Source organism: Poromitra crassiceps (assembly GCF_964638095.1).
Source record: "Poromitra crassiceps genome assembly, chromosome: 6".
Lineage (NCBI taxonomy): Eukaryota > Metazoa > Chordata > Actinopteri > Beryciformes > Melamphaidae > Poromitra > Poromitra crassiceps.
Window position 1 is genome coordinate 38618775 of NC_139627.1, and position 15429 is coordinate 38634203.

The 15429-nt window shown below is 49.1% G+C and overlaps 1 protein-coding gene across 1 annotated transcript in view; it reads left to right on the forward strand.

Annotated features, from left to right (window-relative positions):
* Window positions 1-8719: 8719 nt before the first annotated feature.
* srpx (sushi-repeat containing protein X-linked) overlaps window positions 8720-15429 on the forward strand; it is a gene marked incomplete at its 5' end in the record, with an annotated part of 22788 nt that continues 16078 nt past the window's right edge. Inside the window, 3 exon segments of the mRNA XM_083638369.1 lie at window positions 8720-8758; window positions 8760-8841; window positions 14055-14111. Coding sequence (XP_083494495.1) covers window positions 8720-8758; window positions 8760-8841; window positions 14055-14111 — 178 coding nt within the window.

Consider the following 15429-nt stretch of genomic DNA (forward strand, 5'->3'; position numbering starts at 1 on the left):
AAGGATGTAGAAATTGAGTGCAGCTCTGCCAAGGCTACCACTCACAAAATTAAAGGTCAACCTGTAGACCAGCAGAAGATACTTGAAGTTGGTAGCATTGGACTAAAGAGAAAAAAGAATGCAAATGAATCTGAAAATAAAATAAGTGCAAAAGCAAAGCCAGGGCCAGCAGAATGGGAAGAAAGCACAATTACAAGTGAAGCTAATCACAATGAAACAGCGAGCGCACTCGCCAAGATCAGAGATCCAAACGATGAAGATAATATGAGGGCCACTCCGAGGAAGGCGAGAAGCAAGCCGATTGAAGTTTCCAGCCAAAATAAACCGATTCAAGTGACGAGCGACCGCTCTTCCTCACAGAGTCCTGAGAAAACGCAGGTGATTTCAGTCAGTGAGAAGGATCTGCTTGTTTCTGCGGGAGACAAACCGAAGCTTTCAGGAGAGGATACCCAGAGCCTGACTGAGGATAAACCAAAGTGGGGGGAAATTCTCAGTGATGCAGCCTCTCTTCTTCCGGCCGTGGGGATGGCAGCTGCGGCCATGGGGGTCCTGAGTGAGCCAGCATCAAGACAGAATTCCCTGACTGACAGTGACATGGCGATGCCGCCCAAGAGATCCGGTCAAGACAAGCACTTCAGAACGCCGGGCGCAATCATGCATCCTTCCTTCTCCTCGGCCTCCTCACATTCATTTTTGAGTCAAGCCGCCCCCCAGCGGGCTGCAGTTAACGATCGGTCAAGGGGTCATGCAGGGGTGGACGAGAACAACAGAACCAGCAGTCAAAGTTCACAGATGGAGGATGAAGAGGTTTTGCAAATGAAGAGTTCCCAAGGAGAACACGGAGGAGAGGAGGAGCAAGATGATGGAGTGAGCAAGGTTTCCCATGAGGATGTGAGAGAAGAGGATGAGGAGGACGAAGGAGGAGGTACAGAGGAAGGAAGAGAGAGTGAGTGGACCTAGCCTGGAAGACAATGAGGGGGAAGAAGGTGAGGAGGAAGCAGATTCAAGTGACGAGGGAGAAGACGAGAGCGGCAGCGATGCCGAGGCAAGTGTTGAGGGGGAGGAAGAGGAGGGGGGAGAAAATGACGAAGAAACAGGCGAAGGGGGGAGTGACTCCATGGTGAGTGAAGCGGGAGAGGAGGAGGAGGATGAAGGGGAGAGTGAGGAAGACTCCAGTGATGAAGAGAATAAAGAGCAAGAGGAAGAATTTGGATCAAGCGATGATGAGGAAAATGAAAGTGGTGCAGAATCAGAAGCGGGGGAGGGGGGCGGTGAGGGAACGAGTGACGAGAGTGAGGAAGGGGAAAATGAGGAAGAGGGGGAGAGCGCAGCAGAGGAAGAAGGAGAGGATGAAGACTCCACTGGGAGTGATGATGAGAAGCAGTCGGAGGAAGATGAAGAAGAGACAGATAAGAGTGATGGAGAGGGAGGAGATGATGATGATGGTGGTGGTGAGAAACAGCATGAAGAGAGTGGAGAGGATGAGGCAGCCATGGAGGAAGACGAGGAGGGGGAGGAGGAGGCTGAGGAGGGAGAGCAAGATGAGAAAAGTGATAGAGAGGAGGAAGAAGAGGGTGATGAAGAGGCAACAGAAAGAAAGGGGGAAACTATGAAGGATAATGAGGCAACGGTAGAGAGTGAGGAGGAGGAGGAAGAAGACGATGAGGAAGAGGAAAATGAAACAAAAGCAGAAGAAATGGACGAGGGTGGCATTCAGAAAGAGAGGGAAAGAGAGAGGAAATATCAGAGAGAAGAGCCAAAAGAGGAGGGAACAGAAGGAGACGAGGGAGATGATGATGATGATGATGATGAACATGAGGAAGAGACTGAGGAGGGAGAAGAAGAAGAGGGAGAAGGAGATGAAGAAGATGAGGGGGAGGAAGAAGAGGTCAAAACACAAGCAAAAAAGGAGACACAGAAATGGCCTCCTAAAGCTGCTCCTCCAGACAGCAGAGGGAGGCGACAGGGAGAAACCCCCAACCCGGCTCCCACGACCCAGCAGAAGGCAGCGGGGGAGCAGCAGTTCTGGAACAATGTGCTGCCTCAGTACCTGGAGCTGCAGTGAGGGACAGGCTCAGTACCAACAACACACACAGTGTCCTGGCACAGTGTACGGTCAGTGTGTCCTCCTGGAGTGACAATCTGACTGGACCCTCGATCACTCAACAATCTAGCCCACGGGCCGCCAGTTGCCCATCCCTGCTCTAGATGAAAGTGGCAGCTAAATGCCTAAAATGCTAATCTAAGTGACTTCAATAACTACTGGCCACAATTGCATTGCAGAACTTCATTGAAGCTTTTGCTCCATTATTGTGTCATTTGAGATTCTCACAGAAAAATAAAGAACTTTAGCATTATATGGTTCTTTGGGATACTAAAAGGTTCATAATTCTTAGTTATTGGATGGTGGTTGGTGGCAATTGTGCAATTACAAATGAGGCTATGCATGGGCAGATAAGGAACAACACAATGTAGGTGTCTCAGCAAAGGAGTGCAGAAATGGTTCTTTAAAGAACCTGGGTCTGAAAGGTTATTCGAGGACCTGGTTATCTGGCTGAAGAACAATTTTCGGTTCCAGTTCACACCTTTATTTTTGTGTGTGTAGTTTATCTCACTCTGTTGATTTTTGTGAGATTTGATGTAAAAGTATGTCAGCCCATTCAAACTTTATTAATATTGAATGTGCTGTGTGTTCAAATTGCACCATACTTTATATGTATATACATATAGCAGTACCCGTTCAGTCCGCTGCTGCCAGTGGTGGTGTAGTTTATATGGCTACGTTCACTTCCAGTTGCATCACTGATGATGTCATAGACATTGTGACATCATCAGTGACATCAGTACTGACCAAAATCATCACACATTTCACAATGTGGGACCACAATCGCAGACAGAAAGACAGACAGAGCCCACGTACTCAATTGTATGATGATGATGATAAGAGTAAGAGTGTTGCTCTCTTCGAACTGTCAGGGAGGGCCACCCCACTTTTTCATATAAAATACAGTGGTGTGTAAGAAACCCATCACCCGTTACAAAACGCAGAGCACTATGATACACTGCATAAAGCAGCTTCAACATGGTGGGTGAGGCCTGCATGTACACAACATCGCCGTAATCAAAATCAGACATTATTAGTCCCTGCACAATGGACTTTCTAGAGTAGAATGAAAAGCAAGACTTAATCTTGTATAGAAAGCCAATTTTTTTTCTCCTCAGCTTGTTGGTAACCTGGGCCTGAAAAGAAAGCTGAGTGTCCAGCCATGACACTTGTCGAAACTGAGTGTGTGCCTTGTTCCTCCATAGATGGTGTCCATAGAAACAACATTCAACACTGTTGAATGTTGTTTCTATGGACGTATCATCACCTTGGAGGCAGCCAGTAGAATTGTTCAGCGGTTAGCAGTAGTCAGACGGAGAAAATTGTAGCCCATTAAAATCAAGACACGCTGTCTGTGTGCTATGTAAGCTAATCAAATATTCACTATACCGTTATGGTGGAGTGCCTGCAGCAGTAATTACATGTAAGTGCCTGCAGTAATTACATGTGTGTTACATGTGACCCAGACACATAGTGCATGTACATGCATGCACTATGTGTCTGACTTGGTAGGAGGGAGTTTCCTTAAAAACATCCTAAAAAAAGGCAATTGTTCAATAGCCTGCAATACTGTAGCCTGGGTAAACCCATCCCCCACGTGACCTGCTCTCAGACCTGTTCTCAGTCACTAGTGACTGGGAACTGAGAGAGCAGGTCACGTGGGGGCTGGGTTTACCTAGGCTAGCAATACTGTAGGCCCCCTATGCAATAGAACACCAACTAAGGGTAAGTCAAGTCCACATAAGCAACAGGGCAAAACAAAACCCAGAGGCAAACTTGTTCCGTACTAAACTGTACTGTAACTGCCACATCAAAGTGGAGCCCACTGCAGGTGAGCAAAGCTAGAGCTGGTGAACTGTTCCCTCACTTGACCTGATAGACATGTTCTGCCCCAGCGAGCATCACGGTTGGATGCACCCTCATGAATAATTACAGATCAGGAGAGCTGCTGGCGTGGAGGCGGTCCACCACACACGTCCTCCTTTCCTGTCTCCTGTAGAGACAAGGAGCTCTTCAACACCTTCATGTGCAGACTCGCCCCCTCAGACTGCAGCTCAGCCTTATGCTGTGGAGGAGACAATTAAACAGTGATTAGTCTTTCACCAGCCCTGCACTTTCACTCAACGCTCCCTGTGTGTGTGTCTGTGTGTCTGTGTGTGTGTGTGTGAAGCCAAAATATTTTGCGGCTTATAGGAAATCCATAAAGACATAGGAGAGAAAAAATACAATAAATTACAATATGGTGTGTGTGTGAGAGAGATAGGTTCACAGACTAGTCGACTATCAAAACCACTAGTCGACACTGTGCATCGTAGTTGACTAATTGTTCATTGGTGGTTTTAGGAATAAACAATATAAATTTAACATAGATCTGTTTGAACAATCATTTTCTACATTATGCTATGCTACTAGAAGTGCACTTGGAGAGTGCAGACCTCCGCCAAGGCCAATACTCCAGTCTGCTATGATGTGCACTCCCACTATACCCACCCCTCGAACCCTAGTCTCTTAAAACAGACTGTCTCATCTACATCCGGCGAATGCAGCTATACACAGTCTGTACGTTACACCCCCAGAACATGCACAAGGAAGTTGGGGAAAAAAAACTTCAGACTGGAAGGAAGTTCGACAAAATCCGACCAATCACGGCACGTGTGTCCATGGAAAAAAATTCTGATTGGACTAATGAGCGGAAGACCCGCCTTAAAAAAATTCAGATTGGACTAATGAGCGGAAGACCCGCCTTTCTGCTTCCCATTCCGGTTGGTGCATGATTCTCCCCCACGAAGTACAGACAGTATGGCGGAAGCATTTGAAAATTGCGGAAGCCAACTCGTCTGTTAAGAGACTACTAGAACCCCGACTCTCTATGACCTTCCTACCCCTAGCTACGGCCCCTTTTCCCTAGCCCCGCCCCTTTACTGAACACACACCCCTCCCACCACCCACTTATTGTTGGTACAGGCTTTTATTCTTGGCTCATAGCTCCTAGTGGTAGCTACGCTGCTAGCTCCACACACGACCAGCCAGCTCTCTCCCATATACAGACTGACCACCACGAGACAGGAAGCCCACTTACACACCGTTCCCCCCAGGAACCACCCCCACACATCAGTTCCTAGCTAAACACGGAAACACCACATTACACGTCAAAACCCCGGATCGCTACATACTCCCCGCCCAACAATAAGCCAGCTCCCACGCTGGCACCCACAACCCACACATATCCCCCTGTACCAAAACACACCAACACCAATAACATTTTTCCATCACCACATCGTGCCCTGTTCTCTCCAACAGCCCATCTTCATCCAGACGCAGGTCGGTAAACATGTTCCACAGTCCCTTCGTGGCACCGGAACACAGGTGAGTCTCCTCCACAGGGGGCCGGCGTCCGGCCGCCACCCACACGAGCACCGGACCGATCTCCGCGTCCTCCGCCTGCCTGCGTTTCCACTCACCCACGACGACATCCATGATGGTCATGTCGTCGTCCTCCAGGTCCACATCTGGACAATCCTCCTCGTCTTCCTCCACCTCCTGCACTCGGTCGTCCTCCCGCCCCCCTCCCCCAGGGGGCGGCGTGTTCAGGACAGCAGGGGGAAAACAACCGGCATCTATCTCCCCCTCGGCTTTCCGCACAGCAACCGTGGGGGGTGCAGTGCAGTTTCTGGCTAAGTGCTCAGGCGAACGGCAAGTCCAGCAGAGTCTCACCTGCCCGCCGCCTGCACGTCTCTCTTCTCCCGCTGTCCTCCGGTCCCCGACAGCCTTTCGACACTCTCTGGCTAGGTGTCCAATCGCTCCGCATAACCAGCAGGCTCCCGGCCTTCCCCAGTACCGTTGCTCCGCGTACCTGGTCTGTCCCCCGGGACTGCTGCGACACCACCTCGCTAAGTGCCCAGGTTTCCCGCATGTCCAACACAGTCTCTTTTGCGGCTCTGGGTGGGGCCCGTGCGCAATCGTGAAGCGGTAGACGGTGATGCTATTGACATTTGGTTGTTCTCCCGGAGCGGCGGGAGGGTGGACCATCTGGACTACTGGGCCCCCTGCGAACGCAAGTGTCCTCTTCCCCAAGTCTACTGTGCATTGGTTTAGCGTCAAATAATCTTCCCCCAAGATACAGGGCCCCGCCATCTCCACTACCCACACTGGAAAGTTCACTGTCCGCTCCCCCAGTTATCATCACTGATCCCTTTCCCTTCATCGGCATCAACTCACCGGATACTGTCCTCAGCTGCTGCGCCGCTGGCCACTCCAGAAGCGCTCCCTCTGGCATCATGTTGGAGTTCACCAGCGTTGCCGTACACCCCGTGTCCACCAGGGCGACGCAGGGCTTCCCTTGCAGGAGGACCAGACCATGGCAGCCGTTCATCGTGTGCGGCCCGTTCCGCATGCTGACAGCGCCGGCGATGTCGTCTGCTTCGGGGGAATGCGGAGCCCCACCTCCCCGTCTGTACCGCTGGGCCCCCTCCAACGGTGACGTGGCCATAGGGGATATGACATAGGAGGCCTGTCTCGCCCATCTTAGACGGGCCCCACGCCGTTTCCCTGGTTCCACGCTCCTCCGCAGCACTCTCTGGCCCGATGTCCGGGGCGTCCACAGGTCCAACAGCGCATGGCCCCGGGCCCCCTGGGCCAGGTATTGTCTCGTGGGGTGGGCTGCAGGGTCGCGCTTCGGAGCAGTTGTTCTCCTAACTGGCGCACCGACTCAGATAGCTCCCGCACCATGCTGCTTTGCTTCGCCAACGCCCTCTTCGACGCTGGCTCTTCCCGTGGCGGGCTCTCCACCGCCATTCTCGCCACGGGGGCGGCCTCCATCATGCCGCTGCTCGTGTCCCAGCCCTCCACAATCTCTATCTCCAGCGCCAACTCCAGCGCTACTTCCAGTGTTTTCGGATGTCTCAGCGTTACCTTCTGGCTTAGACTCCGTGGCTCGATGGCCTGGATAAAGTAATTTCGGGCCAACCCATCTAGCGTCTCCATCGGCAGCTGACTGTATGCGCGCCGGCTGAGAATCTCAATGTCCGTTGCCAGTGCACGCAGCGACTCACCCTGCCGTCTGCGTCTGTTACACAGCTCCGCGACTACGATGCCCTGCTCTTCACATCGGCCGAAGCGTCTCCGCAGGGCCCCCATCACCACATTCAAGTCTTTTGTATCGGCTATTGCCGACACGCACGTTATAGCCTCGCCCTCGAGGGACATCACGAGATGGCTGGCTCTCTCCCCTCTCGTCCAGCCATTCCAGTCTGCAGCCTCCTCAAACTGCTTGCAGTACGCCTCCCACTCGCCTTTACCGTTGTATTTCGGGACGGGCACGTCCTTCCTGGTTCTGCGGGCGCCGTCCCCCGCTGTCGCAGCCCGTGCTCCAGCCTCGTCACTCCCCGCCATTGCCCGTGCGGGTCTCTCCCCGGCCCGCGTGTTAGCGACCGTGGCTGCGGTGGCTCCGGCGTCCGGCTCGAGCTTCACCTTCGCCTGTCTGCTAGCGGGGCCCGGTTCGGCTTCGTTCTCCTCCCGCCCGAGGCTCTCCCTCATCCGTCTGTATTCCTCCCTCATCCGTCTGTATTCCCCCCTTACGCCCTCCACCGTATTCCTCCTCTCCGCGAACACCGAGGCTTCAGGCTCTTCCATCTCCCTCTTCATCTTCGGGCGGCTCCGTCCCGCACTTTATTCGCTCGAGCCCAAAAGCTGTCGGTTCCAACTTTTTCTCCGCCGTTCCACTTTTTTTCCTCTCGGCCGACGCAGAGGCGATACCGCTTTACTTACTGACAACAGTGTAACGAATCAGGTATTCGTCCAAGGAACCAGGAGACTTATTGTTGGTACAGGCTTTTATTCTTGGCTCATAGCTCCTAGTGGTAGCTACGCTGCTAGCTCCACACACGACCAGCCAGCTCTCTCCCATATACAGACTGACCACCACGAGACAGGAAGCCCACTTACACACCGTTCCCCCCAGGAACCACCCCCACACATCAGTTCCTAGCTAACCACGGAAACACCACATTACACGTCAAAACCCCGGATCGCTACAGTATCAATCATGAGAAGATCGAATTTGTGCATAAATTAACGTTCCTGATCCATTTTTACTGACAGTTCCGCATCACCATTCAAAGAGATATAAGTTTGATAAATCATAACTTTGTTTTATGCATGTTATTGAAAACATAGGCTACACGTCAAATGAGAGAAAAATGAATGCATTTAGGCGGAGTTAGTGGAGTTAATGGGCTGTCTCGTTGTTTCTGTTTCCTCTCAGTAAAACAACATGCGCATTTGAATGAAAAGACTGTGGAAGAAATTATGTAGCCTAAATGTATGACCCAAATAACATCTCCGGTGACCCACCTGTGGCTATGGGTCCCGGTACAGTCTTTGGGAAACTGAAACACATCACAAACCGTTACCATCCAGCTAGCCTACGGTAGGTAGGCTATACTAGGTTCCATCTAGTCTTGTTATTCTGTAGCCTACATCAAAGTATATAGGCATAGCCAAATTAGTTTAAAAAAAATCTACTAGCGTATCTGCCCCATGTCGTCCGAGCCTCACTCTCTTTATAGGAAACTCCGGGAGCAGAGGAGAGGAGAGGCGGGCCTTTGGAAAGCAGGAATGCGCTGGAAGTTTTCCTGCAGGCTGCCATCAGATGTTGAAGAGCGTCCCGCGCCTGAATATGGACATGTGGCCGCTGTTACTGCTGTTAGTCCAGCTCTGCTTCTGCTCAGGGTATGAAGGTAGGACTGGCCAAGGGCCCAATTTCACCTCTTTGGCATATTTAACCCTACTGAGACCAGCATGGTCAAATTATCGAATGTTTTCATAAAGTACAAAATTAAATCACTGTTTAAAGGCTGGGCATGGATAAACCGCTTTGATCGCGTAGCAGGCGAAGATTTTTTGTTGTTGTCTTTTTCATGTTTTTAAGGTTTCTTTCTGCACCACCGCTGGGTTTTGGTGAACCGCATGTGTGTTTACGTGGAGGGGGGCAGCGGGGGGAGTGCAGTGTGCATCTGGGGGATCTGGGTTTCTCTCTGCACAGCGCTCCGCTCAGCCGGAGCCGCTAAATGAAAACATCATAGCTGCAAACCAGTGTGGCTAGCACGTTTGAGTCTTTTAGTTTGAACTACAAATGAGGGCATTATTTCTTGCCCAACAACCCCCCCCCCCCCCCCCCCCACACACACACACACACACACTTTTTCCACTTTGCAAAATTTACTGTCTGAGAGGGGAGTTCTCAGCTTTATGAATTAAACAACGGGAGAGAGTTTCACATCTGCGTGTTTGTGAATGTTGGTCAGGCAGAAACTATTTACAGTAGTAGGCTATTTGGCTGATGAGGTTCTATGTCTTGGTGCTGAATAAACACTGGAGGGACTCTCTCTCTCTCTCTCTCTCTCTCTCTCTCTCTCTCTCTCTCTCTCTCTCTCTCTCTCTCTCTCTCTCTCTCTCTCTGTCTCTCTCTCTCTGCCCCACATAGCCTACACTGCCACACACACACGCCACGCTCAAAAACCATCAGCACTAACATCCAACACAGGAAACATTCATAGGCTATCCAGATGGATGGACTCAAACAGAGCTGGCCCTGTAGCCTGCGGTGAAACACAGACTGGACAGTAATGAGAAGCTGAAATGACTTCAAAGCTCAGACAGGGCTGAGATAAAGTATAGATGCAAGAGTGCAGGCTGTGTGTGTGTGTGTGTGTGTGTGTGTGTGTGTGTGTGTGTGTGTGTGTGTGTGTGTGTGTGTGTGTGTGTGTGTGTGTGTGTGTGTGTGTGTGTGTGTGTGTGTGTGTGTGTGTGTGTGTGAGAGCATATGTTCGTGCACGTGTAATTGTGCAAGTTCAATCACATGTCGTAGATAGAGTGTGGCTCACCACTGATGTATGATCATGCAGGCTGAAACATGAACACAAGCTGCTGCTGGGCAGATTTACACTGACAGAGTAAACACAGCTTGTCAAACTGACAACAGGACGCTGGTGTTCGTGTGTGTGTGTGTGTGTGTGTGTGTGTGTGTGTGTGTGTGTGTGTGTGTGTGTGTGTGTGTGTGTGTGTGTGTGTGTGTGTGTGTGTGTGTGCATTTATGAGCAGTTTATTTTACAAGGTTGTGTTTATGTTTGTTTTGAGGGTCGGTTAAACCATTATCAGCTGTGTGTGCATGCCTAGGTGTGGCTGGTACGGCAACAGAATGAATTGCATGGGGTGTGTGTGTCACTGTGATTTGATAAGAAAGTTTATAAAAAGAACCGATGTTGCAGTTTTGAGGTTCTTCACAGCAGCCCTGTGATTCTTTAGGCTGACGTTTTCATGCTGGCTCTGTGCTTCTCACAGACAGTCAAACGCACGTCTGCTCATATTTTCCATGCCGTCTTGTACCGATGTGGGTGTGTGAGGCAGATAGGTCCTCCTGCCGCTGTCATGTAAGTAACCCAGAAATGCCAGTAAAGAACCATCACTAGAGAACGGTTACTGTGCAGTTGCATTGTGTCTCTGCCAGAGAGAGGGGAAACCAAAACTCAAGAGCTGGGAGTTTGTGCTCTGATGCTCAGAGACGGGCTGACTCTGTATGGCACAGTTACACACGCTTGTATGAAACCAGATGTTGAACTGAGAAAGAGAGATGACAGGCACTTTGTGAGAACTGCCTGTAGTGACATTTATTCATAATGAGCTTTTGTATAAGTTCCTATTCCTGGCCTGTAGAGAAAAGCTAATTGTTGGATCAGGCTCTTAAAGGTTATTCTCTCCCCGAGGTTTGTCAGAAAGGCAAAGCTGCCCTCCTGTCTGCTCTATAAACATTCTGACGCCTTTCTCTCACAGGATCTTTGAAATGGGGTAAAGAAGAAGCAGAACGAGATGTTGAAAGGAGATCCCACCTCGCTCTGCCTGTTGACAGATTTATGTGAGATGCGTGATGATGAAATACAGCTAGCCTAAATAATGCTCTCTTCCGGTATCTGTTTGGATCTTTGGATTGCTATAGCTTGGATCTGGCACAGGCTTCACCGCAGTAAAAAGGAGAAGGCAATAAGGGGGAGATCAAAGGCGTCTCCATCCTGTCAGCAGACACGAGGGAAGATAAAATGTTACAACCTCTTGTCTGCTGTGGATTGTAAACTGAAAGAGTTGAAGCGTGTCATTGTTGAAGGAATGTGTATGTAGCCTATGTATTGAATGAGGAAATTGGACACAAAATACTGCATCCGCACTATCTGCTCTGCTCTAATAGTAATGTGCAGGCTAAGTGCAGCTTCTCCATTTCCACACGGATGATCTGTTTTTTCCTTGGAACCCTGCAGGCAACACAGGTATAGCTGTGCTCCAGATCTCTAATGGAGATCACACCCCACGCCATCAAATCTTATTAAGATATACCGAAGGGCCTTTTCCCTGCAATAAAGGTCAAATTAGAACGAGTTCGGACTTCGGAGAGAGATCATCAAAACGTCTAAATCTGGCTCCAAGATAAGTATAAAGAATATACTTTAAGAAATGCTGAACAAAGTTTTTGCGGTGAGACCGTTTCCCCCGAGTGAGTAAAACACATAAATACTTCCACAAACATAAATCGATTTTTCTGTTATTTGAATTTATCCTTCCAAATACATCTTGACTTTCCAGTCCTCTCTTTGATAGAAAAGACTAGAGGACTCGACAGAGTTAAACTTTTGACTAAAAATCCCAAATTGTTGTATATTGAACTTCTTTGAAGTTTTGGAGCATAAAAGTCAAGGGGACTAAAGACATTTTATGTAGTGCCAATCTCCTGTCTGTCGGCGTGGGGCTTGAACTTGACTTGAGGAGGACCAGACAGACTGTTTGGACTTCCTGAGGAGGAATAGATGACTTCAGGGATTTGGATAAGAGCGGCTGATAAGGATGGGCTGGTTAGTGACTGTGAGCGTGTCTCTGGAGAGAGAGAGATTGTGAGTGAGTTTGTTTTGAGAGGGGAGATAGGCTAATTAGGGTCAAACCTGCATGTAGCTTCCTCCATCTCTGGGGAAATATACATGGTGCACTATCTGTCCTGGGCTCATCTGCTGTGGGTGAACAGCGAGAGACGATACTTTTTTGATCCCATTTGAATTGTGCGACTTTTTGAGTGTTGTTAGTTTATTATCTGCTCTGGCTTCTCCAAATGTTTGTACACAGATATGGTAATAATGAAAAATTATGTGAAATTGCATTTTTTTTTTAATTGCAAAATGCAAAATGACCCCATGCCCACAGCAACACAGCACCGAAAGCCCTCCAAAAAGCCAGGGCAAACCATGGGCAAACTCTGTTAAGTGTTGGTGATGATCACGCTGAGATGAGGGCAGCCAGCGGATGCTCTGGAATCAATGCTTGGCTAAAGGGGATGCCCTGCAGGGCGGTGCTGTTTGCTTAGTAGATACAGGGGGTCACTGTTAGATTATTAACACCCACTGATATGCATGCCCTCCAGGATGTTACACAGCTGATTCATATGCTGTAAGCAACATCCTCACACACACACACACACACACACACACACACACACACACACCTGTAATTGGTTTTCCATACCCTTCTCTGCTCCCTCCAGACTGTCAGAGTCTACGCTTTTCCCTGACTCACTGAGTATGTAGGCTTGCTCAGTTAGAAACCACACCATGTGTTCTATATTGTTCTATAAAAAAATTGAAAAAACAAAACAAAAAACCACCATGTGAGCTAAAACCTCAGCGCTTTGTTGTGTGTATCGCTATCGACAGTGTGTTTTCCTTTTGATGACGCGAGTCGCGCGGCATGCGGTCTAGACAGCTTTTATATTTCTTCGGATTATTTATTATTTGATGAGGAGGAGTGTGGCGGTGACGCACTGTATCAGCTTCACTGGCCAACATGGGGGCTGATACCTGAAGCCGGGAGCTTGTGGAACACTTCTCTCTTGTGTCCATCGTGGACCCTGAACAGACGACACATTCACAGAACATCCTGGGGCCAAGGTTCAACAACACCCACCACCCAAGCCTTTAACCCTTTCCTCACCCATTTCCCCATTCCTCTCCGCTGTATCACTCCATGTATCACTCCATTCCTCTCCGCTGTATCACTCCATGTATCACTCCATTCCTCTCCGCTGTATCACTCCCTGTATCACTCCATTCCTCTCCGCTGTATCACTCCCTGTATCACTCCATTCCTCTCCGCTGTATCACTCCATGTATCACTCAATTCCTCTCCGCTGTATCACTCCATGTATCACTCCATTCCTCTCCGCTGTATAACTCCCTGGTCTGCTGTATCCCCCCCCCCCCCCCCCCCTAAAATAATCCTCCTTGCTCATCTGATCACAGTTCCCATCACGCTTGTCCTTTATCAGAAGCGCTCCACGCTGTCCACGCTCTCCTCCAGCAGATCAGGGCCACTACTCAGAGACACGTCTGTCCATTCTCCTTAAAGTCTCTCTCAGGAGCTGCTGTTTTGTCCTTTAAATCTCTCTGTCCGTGTGCTGCTGATGTTTTGAGCCATTTGGTATTTTGCTCTTGAATGACGTGTTGCCTGCTTAGAAAAAGGCCAAACCAATCAATGTGGATGCGCAGTAAGTATGAGAGCTATGGTGATCACACGGCACCACTGAACACAGTGGCGACGGCAAGAGACCACTGGATTGAAGAAAGTGAATCTTTGTATTTAAGAGATTCATTTTGTTTTTCAAAGCAGCTGGAAAGAAAGGATCTTTTGAGGTTTATCCTCTGCATGTGCCCTGTGCAAGAGATCCTTTGCAGATCACCCCATGTGCTTTATTTGTTGGATGGAAAGTTTAGCTAAGCCAAGCCAAGCCAAGCATCTTGTCTTGTGTTGTTTTGCAGTAAAAGCCTGCAGGACAGCGCAATACAACGCTACACATCTTGAACGCAGCCTTGCTCTTTTCTTGCTTATTAGTTGCTTTTTGCTCCTCTTCTCTTTTTCCCAGGGTCGGGACAGTACTCCTATGGAGATGATGAAGACTGGTATTCTCGTAGATATAAAGGTGACGACCCCCACAAACCCCCAGCCACACCACCCCACCCCCTCCACACACACACACACACACACACACACACACACACACACAAACACACACACACACACACACACACACAGAGTGATCGGATCGTAAATACACTCCGAAAATCGACTCGACTTTCGCAAGGCAAGATTGTCTTTGGTTTTAGGGACAACCTCTACTGTCAGTAGACTACTGGGACTAAAGGAAATGTTTTCTTTCATTGTCATGCAGATTCCCTGACCCCAGATGAAATGCAGCTCTACCAGAGTTTATGAAGTCCCTGCAGTCACAATGTGGCGCAGTGGCTCCCAACCTTTTTTGTCTCATGTAACCCTTGAGCTGTTTTGCCAGGCCAATAGTACCCCCTCACTCATGCCTGTTGATGATGCTCCTAAATTTGTTCTATAACTTTTAGTGTAATATGCAGACATACAAGTAAATCCATACAAAATATATTTTTCACTGAACTGCCAGTGTTTGGGCATGGCCTCCTTTTTTCCTTTTGTCACCAAACCTGAATCTGGAGCGACAGCGACTGGATGTTTTTGAGCCATTTATCATTCATGTAACAGTTGACACTTGTCACCTGGGGGGGACAAATTGCGGCGTGCACGTGCCATTTTAACAATGGGCTTATGAAATGACTTTTGAAATGATTTTTCCGCCCAATCTTTTTTCTTAGATAATTTTTTGGGGCATTTTTGCCTTTATTAGATAGGACAGTAGGCAGACAGGAAAGGTGGGGGAAGAGAAGAGTTGACATGTGGCAAAGGACCACGGGTCGGATTCGAGCCCGGGTCGGCCACGGTAGAGACTGAGCCTTTAGTGGTACACGCTCAACCAGGTGAGCCACCAGGACGCCCCCCCCTCAATCATTTTGGAAATAAATTGTAATCCCCAATCTTTCCAGGTACCCCCTGCAAGCTGCTCAAGTACCCCTAGGGGTACACGTACCCGTGGTTGGGAATCACTGATGGCAATGCCTCAGTCAGCGTTACCCACTACAGTATTACATAAAAGTAGCCTCTAGCTTTAAATTTGGGGTCAGTCACGGAACATTCTCCTCCAGGCCAAACCAGACTCTCCCCTTGTGTAAAAGCTCAAATGTAGTATTATTTTCTCTTACTCAGCGGTTGTGGAGACTTTGCCAACACACACACACACATATGCAGAGAGAGAGAGAGAGAGAGGGAGGTCCGCTATGTTATGAATACTCATCATCACCATTCCAACTGGAGATTAGCCCAAATTAGTCTCTGTGTGTGTGTGTGTGTGTGTGTGTGTGTGTGTGTGTGTGTGT